Below are 20201 nucleotides of genomic sequence, written 5' to 3'. Positions count from 1 at the left end.
TCTTGAACTACGGGTGCACCAGAGCCTCTAGACTTCGTAGACGAAATACGTGTGTATGTTATGCTACAATAACTAGTTGTAGAGAGTTAATCTAGTGGCATGAGCTGCCGCCCGACATTTTTAAGAAGAAGCCTGAGCTTTCCCATAGCATCCTCCCCAGCTCATTAAAGGAACATGGCCAAAGTTTTATGAAAATAAATGAGAGCTTACCAAAATTGGGCAAAGCCACGGTTTGTTACCCAAATGTGCAGATTCGACCAGAACAAGCGTACACACTATCAATCCCTCTCCCTTTCTATTACAGCTATGATTTTCCCAACAAAAGCCTCATTGAGCGTTCTGACGGTCTTCAACCTCCTGCAACACTTCCATCAGAGCTCTCTTCTCGGACCTGCCGAATAACAGTGCAATGAACCCGTTGAGCACTCCAGAAAGGGCTATGAGTATGGAAAAGAATTGGAACAAAATTGACGCCCACGGAGCAATGAAAGAAACCACGACAATCACCGGATGGAATGCTATCACAACCAGAATAGACAGAGCCGCATGCCAGTAACGCCAATTGCTTTGCCACTTACACGTGGTATTAATATAGGTCTGCACTTCTTGCATCAAATCTGCGTGAACTGCAGCACGATCCCCAGCAAATCCATTAGGGCGTTCACGGGAACGAGTGTCGACCTTGAAACGGAGAGAGTAGGCGAAATGATCGGAATATGACCCAATACCGGGGATGGACTCTGTAAACTCGACACTTGCACCAATTGGAATGATTCTTCTAGCATCAACCAAAGCATAGTCGAGTCGACATGCTTCAGTGGGTTGACGGTCCGCTCTCCATGTGTTTAGAGTGGAATCACAGGTGGCTCCTGCTAAGCGGATCTGGTCTTCTGGGGAAAGAGATTTGGGATATTCCAAAGGCTGACGGCCATGAAGTAACTCCCAACTATCCTGGAGGCCAGCCTCAAATTCAAAGATGCGGTGGGGGAGGGATCCAGGCCTACTATTGAGGTCTCCAACCACGATGACAGCATATCCAGCCTTCTGAAGCAAGGAAGCGATCTGGGAAAAATCCCACGCCTGGCACGCTCTATGACATGAATATGCGGCATCGCCACTGAGAGCGTATGGCGCATGCATATGGCTGTTCAGGAGCGCGATCGAACCACTGGAAGCGGTTTTGAGTATGGTCACGGCAACACTTTTGCCGACATACCAATCGCCCCTGAAGAAAGCAGAAGGCCTTCCATTAATTGGAAACCGGTAAAGAAAAGTCGATTCGATTGGCAGTTTTGACAGAACTGCCAACCCGGGCCCAGAAAGGATGCCCGAGTAGAAAACTCGGTTGTAGGGGAACTTTGAACCGCACCGCTCCACCAAATAATCCCAATCAGATTTACACCAGACTTCCTGAAGCGCAATCACATCATATGCATCATCGAGAGCAATCTTGTCGGCAATTGCATGTAACCGTGCCTTTCTGTGTTTGGAAACAAGCTTGAGTCCCCATGTATTGAAGGTCAGAAGGCGGATCCCAGCTCCATTCGGCTGGATAGACTCTGCTGGCGCCATTGATGCCAAAAATGGACCCTTATCAATTTCCGTAGACGAATAAGACTCTTGCGACTGTAATGGTTTGGTAGACATCTGCTGGAAACACGGGTACAGGCAATAAGAGCGATAAAAGATGGAGATCGAGATCAGAGATGTAGATACCACAGATACAAACGTTGTCGTAATCACGTGATCAATTGATGAATACACAACTCTCACAAATTTATTGTCGTGTCCATCAAAAGTTTCCCAAACGGGAAAGAATCATGCTTACGAAAAACGGTTGGGGTAGCACACGACAGAAATCTCCGAGATCTCAGAAACTCCGTGTGGAGGAGACCATCTAGGGCGATAAGAGAGAAGCCAGCGAGGGAAACCTGAAGGATGCTGAATGACATTAAACCAATTGTTATAAAAGATGATTTTTGAGTAATTTGAAGAAAATTCCTCCTTTCTTCCATGGTATTCCAAGCCTTTGCAGTGCCACAACGGCGCCATGCGCCTGCTCGTGCGGCGCAGTTCGAGGTGCCTTGAAAGCCCGTCCCATAACCTCGAGCACTTCTTGGGTGCTCCATATTGAGTAACTTCCAAATTCTATTGACTCATTTTTATGGACTCCAAGCAAAGAGAGTCTCTTTAGTCACTGCATTGCTAGTTGAGAATCGTCCGGATTCATACGCTTAATTTGCTCGTTTTTCGAGAACTTGTGATGAACACATCCAGGCCAGTCGTTGAGTGGGTAGATTCTTCTTATTTTATACCATATTGCCTTTCTGTGATAATCTATTAATAAGCCTGTGCATTTTTGCTGAACTTGAGGCCCTGAGTTTTGTTTCAAAAATTACGTGGCCTTCAAGTTTCCTCTTCAGAGTTGTACTCACCATACCAGGCATAGAACGCATTCGGCACATCGAACCACAGCCCCCAAAAACAGGTTTACGCAGCTTAATTGCTCAAATCCTCCGAGCAATATTATCTCTTGCGATCTGAGAGTGCTCAGCATAAATAGCAGAACGCTCGGCATAACTCAATCAACTCCAAGCCTGATTCTTCGTTACTATCGCCGCCACTATGAGGACAGTTTCACTTTTACTTGCATCGCTGTTAATTTCTGTGGCAAGTGCAAAAACATGGTTTATTCATGACAAATACGTTCTGAACTCGTGCAACAGTGCCATGCTCAAGCAGACCAAATATTGCATGAGCATGGCATCTTATGGGTTTGGCAGTTGTGCCTGTGTGAACCAGGCTGCTATGGCCACGGTAATGCAATGCCTTTATGATAGAAACGAAACAGATATGGACGTTCTTTTAAGTCGTTTTGAGTCCAATTGTGCATCTGCTGGCATCACGGTTACGGACGAGCAGCTTTTGGCTTCCTACGCCAATGCCACAGACTACTGGATTGATTTGAACGATCCACCTGCGGGCTTTAATCACTCTGAAATGAACTACCACCCTGTCAAGAACGGAAACATGACTTCCTACTACACCGGTTATTACGTTGCAGCCAAAATTCGATTTACCAACAAGGATAATTCGCAGTTTTTGGGAATGGGCTTTTTGGGGTTATGGTGTGTAATTCTTCTATGTGCCATATCCAGCAACATTTTGTCCAAGGTGTTTCCAAGATCTCTCAATTGGTTCAATGGAATCGCTTTCCGCAAATTCCGTTCACTCGTGGGAATGCCAGCAGTCTATCACAAATCCCACATCCAATCTGTGGGCATATTCGGATATCTTCCTACTAGACTGGAGGCCGTAATCATAGCAGTCAATACCGTCTACCTCGTTCTGGCAACGTGTATAGGCTACACTTATGATGATCGTGATCTCACCTTCACAGAAAGAGCTGCTCTGGGTCGTTACATAGGCGATCGTTCTTGCATCATTGCTTCCTACATGACTCCTCTCGTGTTTTTGTTCGCCGGAAGAAATAACTTTTTGCAATGGCTCACAGGCTGGAACTTTAGTGTCTTTGCAACTTACCACAAATGGCTAGCAAGACTCTACGTTATCGAAGTGATTGTTCATTCTGGTGCAATGGCAATCAATTCCATGGCATACGGAAAGTGGACCTCCAGACTGGCAGCTCCATACTATCGCTGGGGAATTGCTGGAACTGTTGCTTCTGGGTTTATTATTATCTTCTCAGTTTTCTGTGTACGCAGAGCTTCATACGAGGCATTTTTGATAGCTCATATCGTATTGGCTGCAATCTTTCTCGCTGCCTCTTGGCTTCATGTTGCTGGTTTGTCATACCTTGAATACTATTATGCAGCAGCTGCGGTTTGGATATTAGATGCTGTTGTTCGTATTGCAAGACTGGCTGTTTTTGGAGTTAGAAAATCACGCGTGGAACTCGTGGAAATGGAGACACTCAAGATTTCTGTGGAGAGACCTAGCCATTGGCTTCCATATCCAGGCGCTCATGGATTTGTCTATTTCATTACGCCTGCCTTATTTTTCCAGTCTCATCCTTTCACGTTTGTGGCTTCACAGGCCAATGATACCAAGCATATTCATTTTTATGTGAAGGTCAAAAACGGAGCCACTCGCAGTTTGGCCCGTCGCGTGCTTGCTTCTGGATCAACATCCTGCACCATACCAATTGCTGTGGAGGGCCCATACGCTGAGAAATCCGACTATCAGCACTATTCAAAGGCACTTCTTATAGCTGGTGGAAACGGAATTCCCGGTCCGTTTTCTCATGCGGCCGAACTGGCAAAATCGGATTGCAAGACCGAGATCAAACTGTACTGGTCTATCCGCGAGTACCATTCGCTAAAGTGGTTTTTTGAGGAATTATTGACTCTCAAGAACACCCGTGTTCAGGTCATTGTTTATGTGACAAATCCAGACTCCAAACTAGATGTTTTTGACTCGTCTTCAGAATCTTCAAGTACGCAGGAAAAGCGTGATTACAAAGACATAGAGATATCTGTAACAGATCCACTAGAGAAGTTCAAGAGCGAGCTTAGTTTTGTGGAATTCCGCACAGGGAGAATGAACCTGGAGCAAACAATTTGCAACGAGGTTGAGGAGTCTACTGGCTCCATCGCTGTTGGAGTTTGTGGCCATCCAGCCATGGCTGATCAAGCTAGAGCAGTGACGGCAGCTTTGGTTGGCGAGTGCGAAAAGAGAGTGGACTACTTTGAAGAGATGCAAATATGGTAGCTAAAAATATAGAATAGGGTTTAAAATGTTCATGATATATATTATCAACTTCTATAGCGTTGAATCTTTTAAAAAATTAAGAAATGGCATAGCATTAGGAAAGATGAAGATGAGAGTTACTGACCGAGGCAACTCCATTAGACAACAAAATGGCTCGGCAACCAGGTGAAAAATAACAAATCGGAACCAGAGCCCCTCGAATTTCGGATAGGCAACATTATATTTTGAATAGAAAAATGCAATGGGAACTGTGGTCCGCGAAAAGACGTTCCTTTCGTCTTGGGCCGTTTGGCAGACATTTCTGTAGTTGAAAAAAACTGTGCAAGATGCATTGACATTATAGTGAGCATTTTTATCCCTGTTTCCTTTTGAAAATCTTTCCGAGTGGCTTGCACTTTCAGAACATGGGTTTCTTCAGTTTCTCGCCGTACCGGATCAGCACACAACACGCAGCAAATCCTCCCCAAAGCACAAACGCGCTGATAGTAGAGCTCCAGCCAATGCCAATGGAATCAATCTGGTATACACAAGTCGCTGTGCCGACCCCACCTCCGATATACCGAATGAAGTAGTTGGACGCGACGGCATCGCCTTTGAGCTCGGGAAGCGAGTCGACGCAGTAGGCATTGACACTTGGGAAGACGATGGTTTGCGAAAATCCACTGAAAAACAGAGCTATGATGGGCAATGCCATTCCACCTTTTTCTTTTTCAAGCGACCATCCGTAAACCAGCATTCCAGCGGGAATCACAAAGCCGTATGCAAAATACGTTGACCGCAGTCGATCTTCAGGAATGCGAACTCCTCTTATTTTGGCATACTTCTTGACATACCTGTCAGCCCAACGACCTCCCGCAAACGTTCCCAAAAAGTATCCCATTCCAGGAGCGAGATAGAAGAGGGCACCGTACACCGGGGTTGTAAGATGGAACCTAGGGTCAATGACTGCCCGAATAGGCGTGAGCAGCGTGTACATATTATAGACAAGCGACATGCTCACAATTCCAATAAGTAACAGATTCGGGTATCGCAGTGCCAAAACGACGCGCAGCGGATTATATGGAACGAAAATAAGTCTTTTCCCTGGATGCTCCTTGCGAATCTCTTTAGCAACAGTCGTGCGAGCAGTTTCCGGTAGAAAGAACAGAGAGACTGCAAAAGTGACCGCTCCAAGGCCCACCAAAACCCAAAATATAACTCTCCAATGGGTATATGTCATGATAATCCCACCAATCACTGGGGAAAATGCAGATCCTACCTGGGATCCAGACAGAATCCAGCCCATAGCATTCCCACGCTGGTGAGGCAAATATATATCACCAACCACGTTTCCGCCCACAGAAAAGAATGCCGTTCCAAAAAGGGCACAACAGCATCTGAACACGAAAAACATGGCGAGGTTTTGCGAAACCGCAACAAGCACCGTGGAAACCGTGAAACCAACAGTGCATAGCAAAAACGTCATTCTTCGGCCATAAACGTCTCCCATTGGCGACATAATACACGGAGAGATCGCCATAACCACACAGTAAACTCCGTTGGAGATGTTGATGATATTTCGCGTCGTGTGGAACGTCTGGGAGATCTCGTCAATGGCAGGCAGATACGCCATAGAAGTACATGGACTTAGAAAGCACGCGAGTGCCACAATGGCCACCAGGGAGTTTTTTCGGGAGCTGCTGAATCGATCATAAAATTCGTCGCCTCCAAGAATATCTGGTGCCGACGACTCTGTATCCTTCTCGGCCACACCTTCTGTCATGATCTCGCGATCTGAAAGGTTAGCAGGTGCTATTGATGTGGAAGGAGAATGCACCATTTCTCTTAGTTAGAGATCTCTAGTAAAATATTAGCACTCAGAGACCCAGAATTTATCTCACTGCACCAGTTCAAAGCACATTAAACAGAGTAGTAATGGTCTGTCCCCTTTTCCATCAAGACAGGGCCCACTTGCGGGATTATAAACGACCATGTAGCAAGGCACCGGACGTGCGGCGCCTGGAAGTGTGGCTGTGGATGAAAACGGGTAAGCGGCTAGAGCCAACCGGTTTTCCCCGATAGCGTGACGATATTTTTTTTCAATTTCGTGCACCTACCAATTTTCTCAAGATCGTGATTCTTGCAGATGGTGAAAAATTTCAAATCAGCAGCGGTCAATTGGACAAGACATTGTACGTTTCCAGTCTCCATAGCTATCAAAAAATGCTCGCCGCAAGAGGTCAGGCCCTTAGAAGGCTAGGTGTAAGTATCAGTCTCCAAATTTCAACGGCATTCGTCATGTTCATAGCAAACGGATGACTAACTCTGCCATAGGCAAGAACACTGGCTACAACGGTTGAGTCAATACCGTTGCCCAAAGGCTTCGAGTCGCGTACACCCCCATACGAGAAGCTGATCAACAACCTGACAAAAGTAAAGCGTGTGTTGAACAACCAACCACTCACTTTGGCGGAAAAGATCCTCTATGCCCACTTGGTGAACCCAGAGGAACTACCCTCTACTACCTCTCAGATCCGGGGTCAACAATATCTCAAGCTGAACCCAGACAGAGTGGCCATGCAAGATGCTTCTGCTCAGATGGCTCTTCTCCAATTCATGACTTGTGGAATGCCCTCGACCGCAGTTCCAGGATCCATTCACTGTGACCATCTGATCGTGGGCAAGTCCGGAGCCGAGTCCGATCTCAAAAGTTCCATTGCCACGAATAAAGAAGTTTTCGACTTCTTGCAGTCGTGTGGTGAGAAGTACGGAATTCAATTCTGGGGCCCTGGCTCCGGAATTATCCACCAGATTGTCCTGGAGAATTTCTCCGTGCCCGGTCTCATGATGCTTGGAACCGACTCCCACACCCCAAACGCAGGTGGTTTGGGTGCAATTGCCATTGGAGTTGGTGGAGCAGATGCCGTGGATGCCTTGACCGGAACTCCTTGGGAGTTGAAGGCCCCCAAGGTGCTGGGAGTCAAGCTGACAGGAACGCTTAATGGCTGGACTTCGCCAAAGGACATCATCACCCATCTTGCTGGTCTGCTCACTGTTAGAGGAGGAACCGGCTACATTGTCGAATATTTCGGAGAAGGTGTTGAAACGCTTTCGTGCACAGGAATGGCTACTGTTTGTAACATGGGAGCCGAGATTGGTGCTACTACCTCGACGTTCCCAATGCAGGACGCTCATTACAGATATCTCCAGGCCACTGGAAGAGGTCCCATTGCCGAGGTTGCCAAGATGGTCAATTCTAAATATGGATACATGACTGCTGATGAAGGAGCTGAATATGACCAAATTGTTGAGATTGACCTGAACACACTTGAGCCAAGTGTGAACGGACCATTCACTCCAGATCTTTCCACCCCAATATCGCAGTTGGGAGACACCACAATCAAGAACGGCTGGCCAGAGACGGTTTCCGCTGGTCTGATTGGATCATGTACCAACTCCTCGTACCAGGATATGTCCAGGGCCGCTTCTATCATTAGGCAGGCCGAAGACGCAGGTCTCAAGCCCAAAATCCCATTTTTTGTGACTCCCGGTTCTGAGCAAATTAGGGCCACTATAGAGAGAGATGGTCTAATTTCGACCTTCGAGAGAAACGGAGCCGTTGTGTTGGCCAATGCGTGCGGTCCATGTATCGGCCAATGGGACCGTGGTGACAATGCTCCTAAAGACACCAATGTCATCTTCACCTCGTTTAACAGAAACTTCAGAGCCAGAAACGATGGTAACAGAGACACTATGAACTTCTTGACTTCGCCAGATATCGTGACCGCCATGATCTACTCTGGTGACATGTCGTTCAATCCTTTGACCGATTCTGTAAAGCTTCCAAATGGCGGAGAATTCAGATTCAAGCCACCAACTGGTGATGAATTGCCTGATGAAGGTTTTATTGCTGGTCGCAAGGAGTTTTACCCAGAGCTGGAGCCCAAGCCTAAGCCTGAGGTCCAGGTGAATGTTTCCCCAGACTCCGATAGATTGCAATTGTTGACTCCGTTTGAAAAATGGAATGGTGAGGAACTCAAGACGAACGTCTTGGTTAAAGTTGAAGGCAAATGTACCACGGATCACATTTCTGCGGCTGGTGTTTGGCTCAAGTACAAGGGTCATCTCGAAAACATCTCCAACAACACCCTGATTGGTGCCCAGAATAAAGAGACTGGTGAGGTTAATAGAGTATACGATTTCAACGGAGATGCCTACGGAATCCCCGAGTTGATGATCAAATGGAAGGAGGAGCACAGACCTTGGTGTGTTGTTGCCGAGCACAACTACGGAGAGGGTTCTGCCAGAGAGCACGCTGCTCTTTCCCCTAAATTCCTTGGCGGCCAAATGATTCTCGTGAAATCTTTTGCTAGAATTCACGAGACCAATCTGAAGAAACAGGGTATGCTGCCATTGACATTTGCCGATGAATCGGATTATGACCGTGTCTCTTCGTGTGATCTACTTGAGACTGTTGGACTGAAGGAGCTAATTGAGAAGAGAGGTGACAATGGCGGATCTTTGACCGTGAAAGTGACCAAGAGAAATGGTGAAACCTTTGAGATCCAGACCAAGCACACGATGTCCGAGGACCAGGTCGACTTTTTCGTGGCTGGATCTGCTATCAACTTCATTGGGGCATCCAAAAGCGCATAGCGTGTAGATAGGTAGCGTGGTATACCACGGCCAAGTATAGTACTTAACATAATATTATTGCGAGATATACAAGATAAGATAAACTTTGAACAAGAAAGTCGGGTTCAAAGATTTTTGAGAATGCCTTTATACTGCATTAATGATGGTGCAGACTGGCGCAGACAAGGTGCATGCAGCTGCAGACAGGTTCAGTTAAATGGGAAGTCACAAACGTAACACTTAGTCTGCTACATCAAAAACATAAATCGACCTGATAAAAGTACAAACATTAAATAAACAAAGTAGAATAATCGAAATGTCCTATTGGATTGATGGTGATAATGTTCACATTGTGGACTATGGGGAAACCGTAACTAGACAAAGCCCCAATTTTTCACTGCATGCAACTTACTCCTCTCGAGGCTGAATGTTGCAACTCAGCTTCCAAGGCCGGTCGTCCTCCTTGGCATTGATCTGCTTCACCTTCCACACTTCCAGAAGAACCAGCTCCTGCAGGCCATAGACGGGCGCAATCTCAAAGTTGTCTTCTTCAAATCTGGTGCTGTTGCGACGGTTGTTGGAGAAGAACGAGAGTCTTCTGGAAAGAGACTGTTTCCGGGCTACATCGCCATAAATGTCGGAATAGCTGATCTGCAAAGTCTCCAGATCACTGATAATCCTGGTGATCTTGAAATACTTGTCGATATTGATGAGTTTCTGGCTCAGGAATGTCGTGGCATTTCTATAGTTCGAGTTTCCGTCAACGATAAACGTCAAATCTTGCAGGAACAGCGACAGGTAAGGAACGATTGGCACATCCAGGGTGACGTTTGCAGACAGGAACTCCTTCAATTTTGCCCGATACACAGAGTAGTTCCTGTCCGGATGAATGATCGATGTCAAAAACTCAAACAGTTCCATGTACTTGGGGGTCAAGTCGGTCCAGATCTTGGTGATACGGCTGATCATGAAACTCTGGAGAGAGGTCATGATGGCAGCCAGAGAGTTGAAGTTCCTCAAATACAGACACGATAGCGAAACCTTGAGCCAACACTTCAGCGCGTGGATTCTCTGTCTCATAGTGAGGTTGGGATGCAGCACAGTTTCCAAAACGTAGTCGGAGAGAGCATTGGTGAACAAAATGGAGCGGTGGATGTTAGGCGAAAGATTGAGATGGAGCTTGCTGGCAGTGAAATTTTGGTTCAACAGCTCCTCCACCTTGATAGAACAGAACATGTTGCTTTCAATCAAAGTCAGCTGCTTGGCAATCTCCAAACTGTTGAAATTCAACAGAACCAAGTCTTGGTTCAAGATCTTCCAGCTTTCACGACTGATCTTCCACCAAAGCTTCACCAATTCATCTGTCTGCAGGGCAACATACCTGTCTCTTTGAGTTGACGATTTCCAATGATCGCCTAACATGTTACGGTAAGACTGATTCACAATCTCAATTGAGTCCATCTGTCTCTTGTTCAACAGAGATTTGCCGGTCTTTGACGAATTGCCAATGCCAGAAGGCAATCCAAGGGATAGGCTTGAAGACGAATCGTCATCCGAACTTACATTCTCCAAGTCATAGTTGTCAAAGTCAGACGTGAAGGAAGAACGGTGCATCGAGAACGAAGATCTTCTCTTACTGGAACCATTGACAGCCTTCTCTTGGAGTTGAGGAGAGATCTTCCTACTCACCAGTTGGGCACCACTATCAATGTTATTGTAGTAATTGAGCCTGTCCTGTGCAGACTCAACAGGAGGCTGACCTATCAGCTTTGCGCATGCCTCAATTAGCTTTATTGTCTCAATTGGCAAGAAATCTCTAATACCCTCGTTGAAGAAGTTGATCAATGTCGCAAGAAGAATGTAATCTGTCTTAGGCTTCCAGTAACTTTCCAACCATAATTGGAAGGTGTTACAAACCAGCTTTCGTCTGTTTCTAATACGAGACTCGAAAGAAGAAAACTTTCCTGTGGCATCCTCGAGACCAAGCTTGCGCTGCTGGTCTACATTTTTGTTGCTGACATCGAACCTGCCCACGAGCTCCTCAAGAAGATCGCTACCGTTCGAGAAGATTCTGAACGTTAGGAAGAAAGCAGAAGTGAAGAAATAGTCGGGTGGATTTCCCTCGTCAGTCAAAAGGTGAACCAGACCTTTGAACGAAGCTCCCAGTAGGGCTCCGTTTGAATCATACAATAATTCATCTTTGATTGCCGAATAGTTGCTGTCAGCTGTTGGAGCGTTAGAATCATTTGACATGAACTGTTCGAATTCACCAGAGCCCGCAATGAAAGGAGAAGACTTCTCAAGTGGAGGAAGATACTCGGAAAGATGATCGAGACCTTCGGCGGTGATAGCCATAGAAGTTGACATACCACTTCTAAACATCGAGAAACGCTTAGATTGTCTGTTCCTTTTCTTGTCGGTTTCCTTCTGATGCGCCTTCATCTGGTTGGAAACATTTGGATCTTCAAGAAGTCCCATGGAGCACTTTCTGATGAAAGCTTCGGGTTCAATCTTCATGCGAATGAAGTCAGGATATTTTCTCGATTCCGGGAGCTTGAAGTCTTTGCAAATGTCCAGCAGTTTTTTCAGCATGTGGGAATTATGAACCACAGTGGAAACCATACGGGAGGAAACGTTGATCACACCAGCACCTTCTTTTGTATAAAAGTAGTTTCCGTTCTGGGGAATTGTTTTCTCCATGGTAGGATTCGCTTGACGCCCTGCCAAAGTTCTCTTCACCAGAACATCAGTAGCAATTGACAGGTTTTGAACCATCTTGCCAAACATCTTCAAAGAGTCGCTCAATTGAACAACAACCTTCATGTTTGTGGATCCTTCCGGCAGTCTGTTTCTGGCTTCGGTATAAATGGATTCAAAATCAGATTGGAGTAACACCAGATGACTCACAATGGTTTGGAGAAGCTTACAACCGACTTTGTTATGCTCCACCAGATCCAATCTACCCATAATCAACGCCAGATACGTGGATAGATGGTATTGGACTTCATTCAATCTGGCCATGGCAAATGGGGCATCCTTCAGGTAGACCAAGTTCGAAACCGATGCTGCTGGCTTAGATGCTAAAGCTGGCTCACTCTTCACCATATCGCTTTCAAGACCCCAAATCTCAAGAAACGCGATGGCTTTGCGCAAGACCTGGAAGATCATCAGTTGCAAAATTTCGATCTTGGTGTGGTCCATGGTGTTTCTGTATTGCTGCGCTTTGACCACTAGGTTATACCAGTCGTTAAGAAGGTTCTTTCTTATTTTTCTGATAATTGGCCTGCTTTTAACAACAGCATTGGTTCTAGAAAGACAGTCCGTGTCCTGAAGAAGTATTCTGACACCATCACTGATTCCGTTGATGTAGGTGGGCTGGAAAGTTCTTCCTTTGATCTCAGCAGTACCATTGAACTTGACAGGCTTATTTTGAGGGTTGAGCAAAAACTTTGCTGCCGTGTGGAACAATGGTTTCAACGGCCTTTTAGAACTGGCCAACTTAGCGTTTGGGCCCAACGGCACCATCATGGAAAGACGCGACGAGTCTTCAGACTCAGCAAAAACAGCGGATCTGAAGTGGTTCATGGGAACCCAGCCTCTTTTCAACGTATTGAGCAGAGTCACTTCTCCCCAGCCGCTTTCATCAAGGGCATGCGTGAAGGCGATGTCGTTCTTTGAGAAGGAAAGGCATATGGACGAGTCGTCCTCGGATTCCAGGCTTTGGACGTCAAAGGCGTGAGTTGCAATAACGAACAGAGTAGACAGATCGCTATCATCATCATCATCATCTTCTTTTTCCTCTGGAAGAGGAGCATAAACTCCTTGACCCTCTGGAACAATTGGACTGGCACTCTCAATGATATCAGGCATTCTAATTTTCTCGCTGAGTTGTGACTCACCAGGCGACCCGCTGTGATCAAACGAAGTGATATACTTTGGCGTGATGGTGTTCCTCTCAGAGTAAACGCTCGAGGCATATACTGAACTGATGTGACTAGGCTTACCGGCGCGATTGAGCCTCATTGGCTTTGCATTCATGGGCAGTCTGACCTCGTTGAACCTATCGCTACTAATGTTCTTGCTTTCCTGAACTTGTGGCATCGTAACTTCGTCCTCATCATTGTGATCATCCTCGTCATCACCTTCGTCACCGGAAGTTGCGTCGGTCCACTCGTTTTGAGGCACTATTGGAGTGGCTTCATCATCTTTCTCCCATGAGTTTTCTCTTTGTAAGCCGTTAAATTCTTCGAAATCGTCAGTCTCAACCGTATGAAACGACGAGTCTCTCGAACTGGTGAGCATAGTCTCATCAGCAGCACCAAAAGAATCGTCAGCGGTCGTAGAAACTGCTTCTTCTGTCTCGACAATTACAGCTTTCTCTGTTAAGTTATCGGCTGACCCATAAGGATCCATAGCAGTCACAAAAGACGCATTCTCGGAGGTGTAGGAGGATTGGAAAGACTCGCTGATTGGTAGACTGGGTTTGTGGCTCTCAGAGAAGCCGTTATTCTGGTGATCATCAGGAAAAGGCGAATTGTTGGCTTTAATGGCTCCAATTGGTTCCTCATCATCTTCATCATCACCATTGTCATCTCCCAATAACCCAGGATGGTTCTCCTTGTCGTCATCGTAGATTGTATTGAGCGGATTTGAAGACTTTCTCTCAGACACATTCAAAGGCTTAATGCTCTGGAATCCAAACTCGTCCATGGAAATTGCTGGACTACTCTCCGGAATATTTTGTTCACTCACAAGCAGCCGTTGTTTCGCGTCCGACACTTTTGTGCCTGAATTCGATTGTTAGTAAAGGTTTTGCTAGAACGCGTATGCGGCTGCCATTTGAAACAGTAAGAACGCGCCAAATCCAAGGCTGCAATTCGTTGAGAATTGTTTCCAAGCAAATATTTAACTCACCTTTCGACTCAAAAGTGAAAGCGTCCATCGCCATAGCGTTGTCGATTTTGTTGTGTTTAGAATGCAAGAGTGTTGTAGATCCACAAAAAAGGAACATTCCCTGAAACAAAACCAATTGACGCGTTCTGCCATTTATGTCACGGGTCTAAGATCCACTTTTCGGGTACCGAGAATTTGGCCAAGATGGGAAGGAGATGAATAAGGCACATGGAACAAAATTCTATGAGCCCCACCGATATACTACCTCCAATTCTTCAAAGATGTCAGAGTCAGTGGAACCAATAACATCTTCGGTTCAGTTCTCAAAACTGTACCTGACTAAAGACGAGGTGGCGCTGTGCAAAAGGGCCACCATCCACGATGAACTGTTATACACAGTCAAAAAGAAAGAGATCTTTCAGTTCATTAAGGAGCTCATCAAAAAGCTAAAATCGCCACTAAAGATTCTACAGAGCTTCGGCTACTACTTCCAACGGTTTTTCTTGTTTAACGACTTCAAGAAGAACATCAATTCGTGCCACGAGATAGCCATATGTGCCCTATACATAGCGATGAAGAACAACGATTATATCAAAAGATTAAAGGACGTGATTGCCATGGGCAACCAGATACGAAATCTTCCTTGCACTTCTGAGGCTCTGGATGAGCAGAAAAAGAAGATCTTCAGCTTTGAAAAGAAGTTTCTGGAGGTGATAGCGTTTGACTTCAGAGCCTTCTCCGTGGAGGACTTCCTGATAAAGTATTCGAAGACTTTGGGGGTTCACCCGGACGTTACCTATCTGGCTTGGATTATCAGTAACGACTCATATTTCACAGAATTGGTACTAACCTCTGCTCCATACAATATTTCGCAGGGATGCCTGCTATTGGGGTTCGACCTCTACGAGGAGTTGAACCCAGGAAAGCTGGACCAGGAGATTTCCACCTGGAAGGAGGGTCTTTTGAAGTCACGAAAAATCAGTCCCAATCCTTTTTTTGTATTGTCTGCCAAAAATGACCTGTTGACATATTTCATCGAGCAGTGGGACGGCTCCTTCTTGAGCTCCATGGTTGAGGCCGAAAACCTCAACGACCACATCCTCAACATCAAGCTGAAACTTGCCCATGAGCCGGAAATGAAGGGTAGAAAGAGGGCAATTGCTTTAGAAGAAAGTTCAGACGATCTTTTTTACAAGCCAAGAGACTACGAAGTTGGAAAAGTGGGTACCATCAGGTTCCTGTACCATAAGCGAGAATTTTTGGAGGAGATGAGGAAAACTGTATAATAGCGATCATGATAAATGAAAGGAACCAATTAAAACGCTTGGAAATTTTCGTAGCAATCGAAGTTAATGGCTTGTCATAGAGGACTCGATAATTCGGATATAATTAAGGCATAGTTCAGACATACTTTCATTCCTATATGTTTCTTTGAAAGTCCTTGTACCGTTCAGCCCTCATCGGATCCAGTTCTATTAGTCTTTTCGTCAGATCGTTGATTTCTTCGCGCAAATAGTCCTCTTTAGTTCTCAAAAACAATTCCTTCAACAGTAATGAAAGGGTTTTCAAACACCAGAGATTCTCCTCTCCATTTTCATCCTTCTCTATTTCAGCAAGTTCTTTGACCCCCGCTACCTGCTCTTCCAAAAGCCTGATAAAACTCTCAGCCTCGATATCAGTCGTGAAAAATCCCCCAGTATAAAGCCATCTCATGTAGGTCCATACTGAAGAGTCTGCTGGATCCGTAAACGCTGCTGTTTGCACCAGCTTGATCTCCGAGACCAAGATTTCATACTTCGATGAAAATTCCTGAGCCTCCTCAGGATGCGACTCGGACAGTTTTTCAATCAATTTGGACCTGTTGTGCCACGCAGAGTAGTTGGAGATGTTCTTGTTGATCATTTTGGTGGTATACTGGAATTCTCGATAGTTAAGCTTGGCTATAGCTTTGGCCGGCTGTTCTTCCTCGTTCCTTATGAGATCCATCTTTCCTTCCAGAACTATCCTCCTGTACTGCCATGCATGGAAGTTTCTTGGATCTGCCGCAAAGAACATCTCAATGAGACCGAGCTCGAAGTCCCAGTCGGTCAGAGCTGGGTTGTACTTTAAAAGCCATATCCGGTGGTTCCAAACCCAGTAACACTTGGGAAACCGTTTCATTGTGGCTAAGACAAACCTTAGCTCTTCTGTGATGACCTTATGAATCTCTTGATCTGACCTGCCCTTGAAAACAAAATTAACAAAAACGTCCCTTCTCAGATTCCAGATGGTGAAGAACTCTGGACTGATGTCCAGTATCTTGGTGGTAAGATCCAATGTGGTCTGGTCGTATGTCTCGTTGAATTGCTAAAACATTAGTAATAAGAACGCGAAAAATACACAGAAACGCAAACAGCCACGTGAAACAAACGAAATATAACTCACCCTGTTCAAAGCAGCGTTTTTCAGGTTGTTGAAGTTCTTGATCTTCAATGCATCCTTCTCTCTCTTAGCCTGAGCCAGCTCCTTAGAAAGGTGGCTCCTTTTGACGTTGTGCTGGGAAAGTTAGTAACACAAAACTGGAAAATACTCAAAAGACCATCAAGACATACCATGTTCAATTTCAGGTGTACAGCTGTGGATTGCTTGGTGTACGCTCTTAAGTGGCCTTACCTAATGGACAATCAGTAGACCTTAATCAGTAGACCCCCATCTGTCTGCCATATCATGATGGGCCACTAAGCAATCAGTCTGCCATGCAATTTCGGTCTAACAACAACGCGCTTCACATTAAGTCCACGCCATAACATAGATCAGATCAACTGAACGCAGATACCTATTCAACCGAAATCGAGCCATGGATAGCACGAGGAATTCACCGAACGTTGTGGAACTGCGAGGATCCTCGAGGATTGTTTCTGATTTCTTTGGTAAGTTGCAGGATCCTATGGGGCCTTTCTGGATTCAGAGCATTACTGACTTTTTCTCAGAATATAGCATTCACAGCATACTATACCAACGAGGAATATACCCAGCTGAGGACTTCCAGGTCAGAAAAAAATACGGTTTGAATATGATGGTTTCCATCAACGAAGAGGTCAACGCATACGTGAAGAAGATCATGAGCCAACTACAAAGTAAGTCGAAATGGGAGTTGAAATACTGAATTATTGAGATATCTCTTCTGAAGGGACATACTAACAACACATAGAGTGGATCAAGAGTGGAGGACTATCTAAACTCGTGATTGTCATCTCGTCAAAGGACTCCGGAAAGGTGGTGGAGAGGTGGCAGTTTGACGTGAAAATTGCCGAGAAACAGGAGACTTCACATGACCAAGAGGAACCAAGACCGAAGCTTAAGGAGGAAGTTCAGAGGGAAATCCAGACGGTGATAAGACAAATCACGGCAGCCGTGACGTTCTTGCCCCAGCTGGATAACGGGGACCATTCGTTCAACGTGCTTGTATACACCGATGGCGAGTCCGTAGTGCCAAATGAATGGATAGATTCAGATCCTAAAGATGTCGAGGGTGACAATGTGGAAAATGTGAATTTCCGAAACTTCAGCACTGACAAGCACAAGGTGGGGGCTCTGGTGAGCTATTCTTTGACGTGAAACATCTTCTCCCAGGAAATTCGCGATTTTTTGCAAGTTGAAAACACGATAATGGTACTGTTCAATAGCAAAAATTGCAGCCAATTGCTAAAATATAGAATCAAGTTTATAGTCATTCAAGCATTTGGCCTTTGTTAGTATTTACCCGATAACAAGTCACGTGCTCATCCAAATTTTTTTATCAGAGCGATGCCCTAAATTTTTCAGGGCATTTGCTAAACTAAGCTCATCTGCTGAGCACTCTCATTACTTTACCAGATCGCACAATGTCCAAGGAAAAGAAACAGAGGGGAAGAAGAATCAAACAGAAGGAAGATACTTCTCTGGGGAACAACGAGGATTTCATCTCGTTGAGCGGAGGCTTTGACGATGAAGAGCAGCCAACCGCTGTCTCCAACACGCCGTTTTTCGGATTGGTAGACTCCACTGAGCTGGAATACTTCAAGTCTGCCGAATCAACACTATCAGCTGACTCTTTTGAAAATGAAGAAGAGAAACTCCAGTTTATCACTGGTGTTTACGAGGAAGCTAAAGGCAAAGAACTGAAGCTGGTGACTAACCAGATCTGCTCCAAGCTGGTAGAGAGATTGATCCTTCACGGCTCCTATGTTCAGATAAAGCAGTTATATACAGCATTCAGCGGCCATTTTGTGCCATTGTCTCACCAGAAGTACTCATCTCATTGTATAGAAACGCTGTTGGTGAGATCTGCCTCTTTGGTTGAGAAGGAGATCACGCTGGAGCTCAAGCACGATGACGAAGATGAATCTGGAAGCTTTGCCACTATCGAGAACCTGTTCCTTTACATGGTCAACGAGATCAAGCCAAATGTTAAGGAGATGATTTCTCATCAGTACGCTACCCATGTGCTGAGACTAATCTTGCTAATTCTGTCTGGTAACGTGCTTCCTTCCGGAACCAAATCCAACTCCACGTTGAGGTCAAAAAGGTCTAAGATCGCCAGAAAGATGATCGAACTGAAAGATACTGAGGACTTCCAGAGATCCTTCCAAATCCCCAAGGAAACTTTCAAGGAAGAGCTGAAGGATATCGTGAATGCCATTTCGCGCAATGAGACAACCAAGTCCATGAGAGAGTTTGCTATCCAGGCCATTGCTTCACCTGTGATCCAGTTGGTGACTCAGGTTGAAGGATTAGTTGATGGAGACAGAAAGGTTTGGCATATGCTCTTCCAACCCGTTGATTCTCCCAAATCAGACGACGAGTCTGCGTTTGTGGAGTACCTTCTGAGTGATCCTATTGGATCACATTTCCTGGAGGCCGCAGCCAAGCAGCAGAGACTAAAATACCTGGAGAGACTGTACACTTTGTACATGAAGGACAGAATTTTCAAGCTGGCAAAAAGAGAAAAAACCGGTGTTTATGTGGTGAAAGCGCTTCTGATGAGGTTGAAGCCAAGGGAGCAGAAAGAAATCTTGGACAGTCTAATCCCACATTTGAACGAGCTTATCGAAGAGAGTTACGATTTGGGAGAAACCATTATTGATGCTTCTTCCAGTCGCAAGGATTACAAGAAGGACGAAATCGTCGCGAACATCACTGATTTCTTCAAGACCAAGAGCGAGAGTTCCACCGATCAGGACCTGTTGGAAAGCTGCCTTCATCTCTCAACCTCCACTCTGGGAAACACGAAAGATGACTGGCCCACTGCGGAAGAAAGAAGAAGGTCTTTGTTCTTGCAGAAACTTATCAACTATCACGCTGAGTTCGCCCAGTTGACTGCTGACTCTCTGGTAAAGCTTCCTCACGAAAGATTCATTCAAATGTGCCAACATGGAGTGTTTTCGCACGTAGTGGAGAGTGTTCTTGATGCTGATCTCATTCCCGATGTGATTAAGAGAAAAATCATCCTGAACGAATGTTTCATGAAGAACGACGATGCAATTTTGTTGTCTTGCAACGCATACGGCTCCCATTTGATGGACAAACTGTGGGACTTCACTGTCAAATTGAATGTCTACAAAGACAGAATTGCAGAGAGTCTTTTCAAGAACCAGGAGAAGGTCAAGGAGAGCAACTATGGAAAGATGGTGTGGAAGAATTGGTCTATGGAGTTGTACTCCAGAAAGAGAGGCGACTGGAAAAGACTTGTGAGGGAGCAAACCCTGGCGAAGTATCCGCCACCTTCTGTCGAAGATGATTCTGAGAGTAAGAAGAGAAAACTGGATGAGCAACAACAGCAGAGAAAGAGAGGAAGAAGGTGAGATATTTGTATTGATAGTTCATAGACAACATACTGGTAGTTGCGGCTTTGTGTCACCAGTGTACCATAACCACTAAAGCATAATTTTATAGCCTTTAAGAGATCTCCAGATTACAATGTGCATGTGTGCAGGATAGACGCG

The 20201-nt window shown here is 45.4% G+C and overlaps 10 protein-coding genes across 10 annotated transcripts; 5 read left to right on the top strand and 5 right to left on the bottom strand.

Annotated features, from left to right (window-relative positions):
• Positions 1-327: 327 nt before the first annotated feature.
• Positions 328-1647, bottom strand: KUCA_T00006035001 (uncharacterized protein; the record flags this gene model as incomplete). Its single annotated transcript, XM_022605174.1, has 1 exon — positions 328-1647. The coding sequence occupies one exon, from the start codon at positions 1645-1647 to the stop codon at positions 328-330; it is 1320 nt and encodes a 439-aa protein (XP_022462019.1).
• Positions 1648-1769: 122 nt separating this feature from the next.
• KUCA_T00006034001 (uncharacterized protein) lies at positions 1770-2129 on the bottom strand (the record flags this gene model as incomplete). Its single annotated transcript, XM_022605163.1, has 1 exon — positions 1770-2129. The coding sequence occupies one exon, from the start codon at positions 2127-2129 to the stop codon at positions 1770-1772; it is 360 nt and encodes a 119-aa protein (XP_022462018.1).
• Positions 2130-2625: 496 nt separating this feature from the next.
• On the top strand, positions 2626-4731 carry KUCA_T00006033001 (uncharacterized protein; the record flags this gene model as incomplete). The annotated part of the gene is made up of 1 exon (XM_022605152.1): positions 2626-4731. The coding sequence occupies one exon, from the start codon at positions 2626-2628 to the stop codon at positions 4729-4731; it is 2106 nt and encodes a 701-aa protein (XP_022462017.1).
• A 397-nt stretch (positions 4732-5128) lies between these two features.
• On the bottom strand, positions 5129-6550 carry KUCA_T00006032001 (uncharacterized protein; the record flags this gene model as incomplete). Its single annotated transcript, XM_022605141.1, has 1 exon — positions 5129-6550. The coding sequence occupies one exon, from the start codon at positions 6548-6550 to the stop codon at positions 5129-5131; it is 1422 nt and encodes a 473-aa protein (XP_022462016.1).
• A 383-nt stretch (positions 6551-6933) lies between these two features.
• KUCA_T00006031001 (uncharacterized protein) lies at positions 6934-9366 on the top strand (the record flags this gene model as incomplete). The annotated part of the gene is made up of 2 exons (XM_022605130.1): positions 6934-6972; positions 7045-9366. The coding sequence occupies 2 exons, from the start codon at positions 6934-6936 to the stop codon at positions 9364-9366; spliced, it is 2361 nt and encodes a 786-aa protein (XP_022462015.1).
• Positions 9367-9753: 387 nt separating this feature from the next.
• Positions 9754-14293, bottom strand: KUCA_T00006030001 (uncharacterized protein; the record flags this gene model as incomplete). The annotated part of the gene is made up of 2 exons (XM_022605118.1): positions 9754-14132; positions 14260-14293. 2 exons carry the CDS (start codon positions 14291-14293, stop codon positions 9754-9756), a joined length of 4413 nt encoding a protein of 1470 aa, XP_022462014.1.
• A 160-nt stretch (positions 14294-14453) lies between these two features.
• KUCA_T00006029001 (uncharacterized protein) lies at positions 14454-15524 on the top strand (the record flags this gene model as incomplete). Its single annotated transcript, XM_022605107.1, has 1 exon — positions 14454-15524. One exon carries the CDS (start codon positions 14454-14456, stop codon positions 15522-15524), a length of 1071 nt encoding a protein of 356 aa, XP_022462013.1.
• A 133-nt stretch (positions 15525-15657) lies between these two features.
• KUCA_T00006028001 (uncharacterized protein) lies at positions 15658-16832 on the bottom strand (the record flags this gene model as incomplete). The annotated part of the gene is made up of 3 exons (XM_022605096.1): positions 15658-16584; positions 16663-16731; positions 16791-16832. 3 exons carry the CDS (start codon positions 16830-16832, stop codon positions 15658-15660), a joined length of 1038 nt encoding a protein of 345 aa, XP_022462012.1.
• A 242-nt stretch (positions 16833-17074) lies between these two features.
• Positions 17075-17835, top strand: KUCA_T00006027001 (uncharacterized protein; the record flags this gene model as incomplete). The annotated part of the gene is made up of 2 exons (XM_022605085.1): positions 17075-17354; positions 17429-17835. The coding sequence occupies 2 exons, from the start codon at positions 17075-17077 to the stop codon at positions 17833-17835; spliced, it is 687 nt and encodes a 228-aa protein (XP_022462011.1).
• A 266-nt stretch (positions 17836-18101) lies between these two features.
• KUCA_T00006026001 (uncharacterized protein) lies at positions 18102-20060 on the top strand (the record flags this gene model as incomplete). Its single annotated transcript, XM_022605074.1, has 1 exon — positions 18102-20060. One exon carries the CDS (start codon positions 18102-18104, stop codon positions 20058-20060), a length of 1959 nt encoding a protein of 652 aa, XP_022462010.1.
• Positions 20061-20201: the final 141 nt, after the last annotated feature.

This window comes from Kuraishia capsulata, genomic scaffold, assembly GCF_000576695.1.
Source record: "Kuraishia capsulata CBS 1993 genomic scaffold, Kuraishia_capsulata_scaffold_7, whole genome shotgun sequence".
Lineage (NCBI taxonomy): Eukaryota > Fungi > Ascomycota > Pichiomycetes > Pichiales > Pichiaceae > Kuraishia > Kuraishia capsulata.
This window is presented reverse-complemented; position numbering and strand designations above follow the sequence as displayed.